This window comes from Tupaia chinensis, unplaced genomic scaffold (assembly GCF_000334495.1).
Source record: "Tupaia chinensis unplaced genomic scaffold, TupChi_1.0 Scaffold000450_1, whole genome shotgun sequence".
Taxonomy (NCBI): domain Eukaryota; kingdom Metazoa; phylum Chordata; class Mammalia; order Scandentia; family Tupaiidae; genus Tupaia; species Tupaia belangeri.
The window spans coordinates 123476-125979 of NW_006159956.1; the positions used below are offsets into that span (position 1 = coordinate 123476).

A 2504-nucleotide genomic window follows, 5' to 3' on the forward strand; every position below is an offset into this window, starting at 1 on the left:
TTTTGAGAGGTTTTTGCTATAGGGCACGTGTGCTCACCAGAAAGAGAGAGACAGAGAGACAAAAAGCGAGAAATCACCCCCCAGGAGGGACAGCCACGCCGCAATCCCTTCTCCTCCATTCTCCTCTCAGGATCTTGGGCACTCACGCACACGCGCCCGGTGTGAGTTTAAGCCACCGGGTCCGGGACTCGACCCGCGGTCGACTACATGGGAGTCCAATGACATAGCCATTATGCTAACTGCTGGTCCCTAAAATGTCATTTTATGGGCTGGCCTCATGGGTGGTGGTTAAAAGAGCTTGATCCCATGTGATTGATCATGGTTTGAATCCTGGTCCTGGAAGCCGGGAAAACACGCCAGGTGCATGTGTGAGCATGCATGCCCGAATCCTGATAGGCTGGAGAAGTGGAGGAGAAGGGGTCGCAGTGTGACCGTGCCCCATTAGGGGTGCTTTCTCCCTCTCTGGTGCGTACACACACCCCCTGGCAATTAAAAAAAAAAAAAAAGTCACTTTCCTTTCCTGGACCTGTCCCCGGAGTGACACGGGGCCTTTGGTGAGGCAACACCCTACATATACAGCCCCATACTAGACCCCACATGTGCTGTGCGTTTTGCCCAGTCGGGGTCCTAAGGGTGGGGGAGGAGGGCTGGGCTGAGCCTGCTTTGCGGGCCTCTTGCCCCCGCCTCCTGTCTGTCCCTGGGACCCACAAGCAGCCCAGACTAAACTGCCTTCCTAGGCCAGGAGCAGCTGTGGGCCACGAACTCCGGCCTCCTGTCTACACTTACTCCCAAGGCTTCTGCCCGTGCACATATCCCTCTAAAATACCTCCCACCCCCCCACCCCCCAGTGTGGCTCTCTGTGGGCTCCACCCTCTCCCTGCCCCGTTTTTTTTGTTGGCTGCACCAGTGGGGGCTTCCCTGGGGTCCCCTGAGCCAGAGCCCTCTTCTGCAATCTCTGCTCCCCATCCCCCCCAACTCACTGTCCCGGCATGTCTGCCTAGCCGACCAGTCCCGTCTGTCCCTCCCCAGTCAGCCCTGTGGTGTCCTTCACGTTCTCACCTGGCCAGCCTTCTCTGTCCTGCAGACCCACCCCGAGGTAACACAAGTCATGGAGGGTGAGCCTCTGGGTAGGAGGCTGGGTGAGTGGCTTTGCGTCGTGGGCTTGGGCGGCCTGCACTGGCGCGGGCTCTGTGGCTCTCACCGGTAAGGTGCAAAGCCTGGTGAGGCCATGTGAGGCCAGCCTGTCTCAGCAGCAGTGAGGGACCCCCCTCTGCAGCCTGCTCCACAGCCTGACCTCAGCCCTCTCCAGCAGGCTTCCTGCTGTTTCAGGGCAGCCCAACTCAGGAAGACCCCACTTCCAGCTTTGCAACCTGAGTTCCTGCCCACTCGTTTAGGGACACCATCCCCGAGACAGATCCTGCACCCCTTCATTGGTGCCCTCCTCTGCAGGGCACTGCTGGGAAGTCCTCCAGGTCCACCCCCAGGGGGTCTATGGGTGCAGAGAGAAGGCCGAGCCCCGCTCCTCCTCGCCAGCCACTTTGAGCACCTCTCTGCTCCTGGCCCTAGGGCCTGTTCCCCACAGACATGGTCCTCTCCTAGACACCCTTCAAGGTGAGAAAGGAGCATGGCGCTCAGTGCTCGGGCAGGCGTGGCTCTGATTCTGGGCTGCAGTCTGTGCTAAGCCTCTGGGACTCAGTTTCCCCACCTGCCAAAAAGATAAACACCTGCCCTTCACAGGTTCCCTGTGCCAACTGCTCGCCATTGGGGGAGGGGGGCAGCTACCAAAGTTGGGTCCACCAGGGAGGCTGGCTCTTCTGTCCCCACCCAGAGCTGATGGTCCTGGCTTGCAGGAGGGGCTCAGTGGCCATGAAGGGGAGTCCACCCAGCAGGCTGTCTCTGCCCATGGGTCCCATTCCCTCCTCTCAGCCCTGCAGTTCTCCCCCTCAGACTTCGGGGGCCATCCCCCTGACCCCTCTCCTGCGGGGCGCACCGGCAGAGGGCGGTCCGATGAGCACAGCCACGGCCTCCAGGAGCAGCACCAGGCCCAGCGCGCTGGGGAAGCGGGGCGCACCCACCGTCGCCATGAGCACCTCGAACTGCAGCGCGCCCACCATGCCGTAGGAGAGGCCGAAGGCGACGCAGAAGGCGACGAGGGCGCCATAGGAGCGCGCGCGCGCGCTGCTCAGGTCCGTGAGCCCGTTGGCAAGCAGCGCCAGGCTGAAGAGGTAGGGGACGCGCGGGCGCAGGCGCTGCAGGCCCGCGAGGGCGCCGCACGCCGGCCGCGCCACGATGTCCACGAAGCCCACGATGGAGAGCAGGAAGGCGGCTTCAGCGTCAGGCACGCCCGCGTCCTTGGCGTAGTTCACCAACAGGATGGCGGGCACAAAGAGCCCGAGCGCCATCAGGAACTTGGTGGCCGCATACACGACGAAGGCGCGTTCAGCGCACACCGCCACGTCCAGCAGGCGCCGGCGGGGCCGGGCGCCCGGGGGGGGCTCCCGCCG

General features: G+C 62.9%; 1 protein-coding gene across 1 annotated transcript in view; it reads right to left on the reverse strand.

The window, feature by feature from the left end:
• The window catches only part of SLC16A8 (solute carrier family 16 member 8), a 13564-nt gene that overhangs the window by 1747 nt on the left and 9313 nt on the right, over window positions 1-2504 (reverse strand). The window contains 1 exon segment of the mRNA XM_006155374.1: window positions 1991-2495. Coding sequence (XP_006155436.1) covers window positions 1991-2495 — 505 coding nt within the window.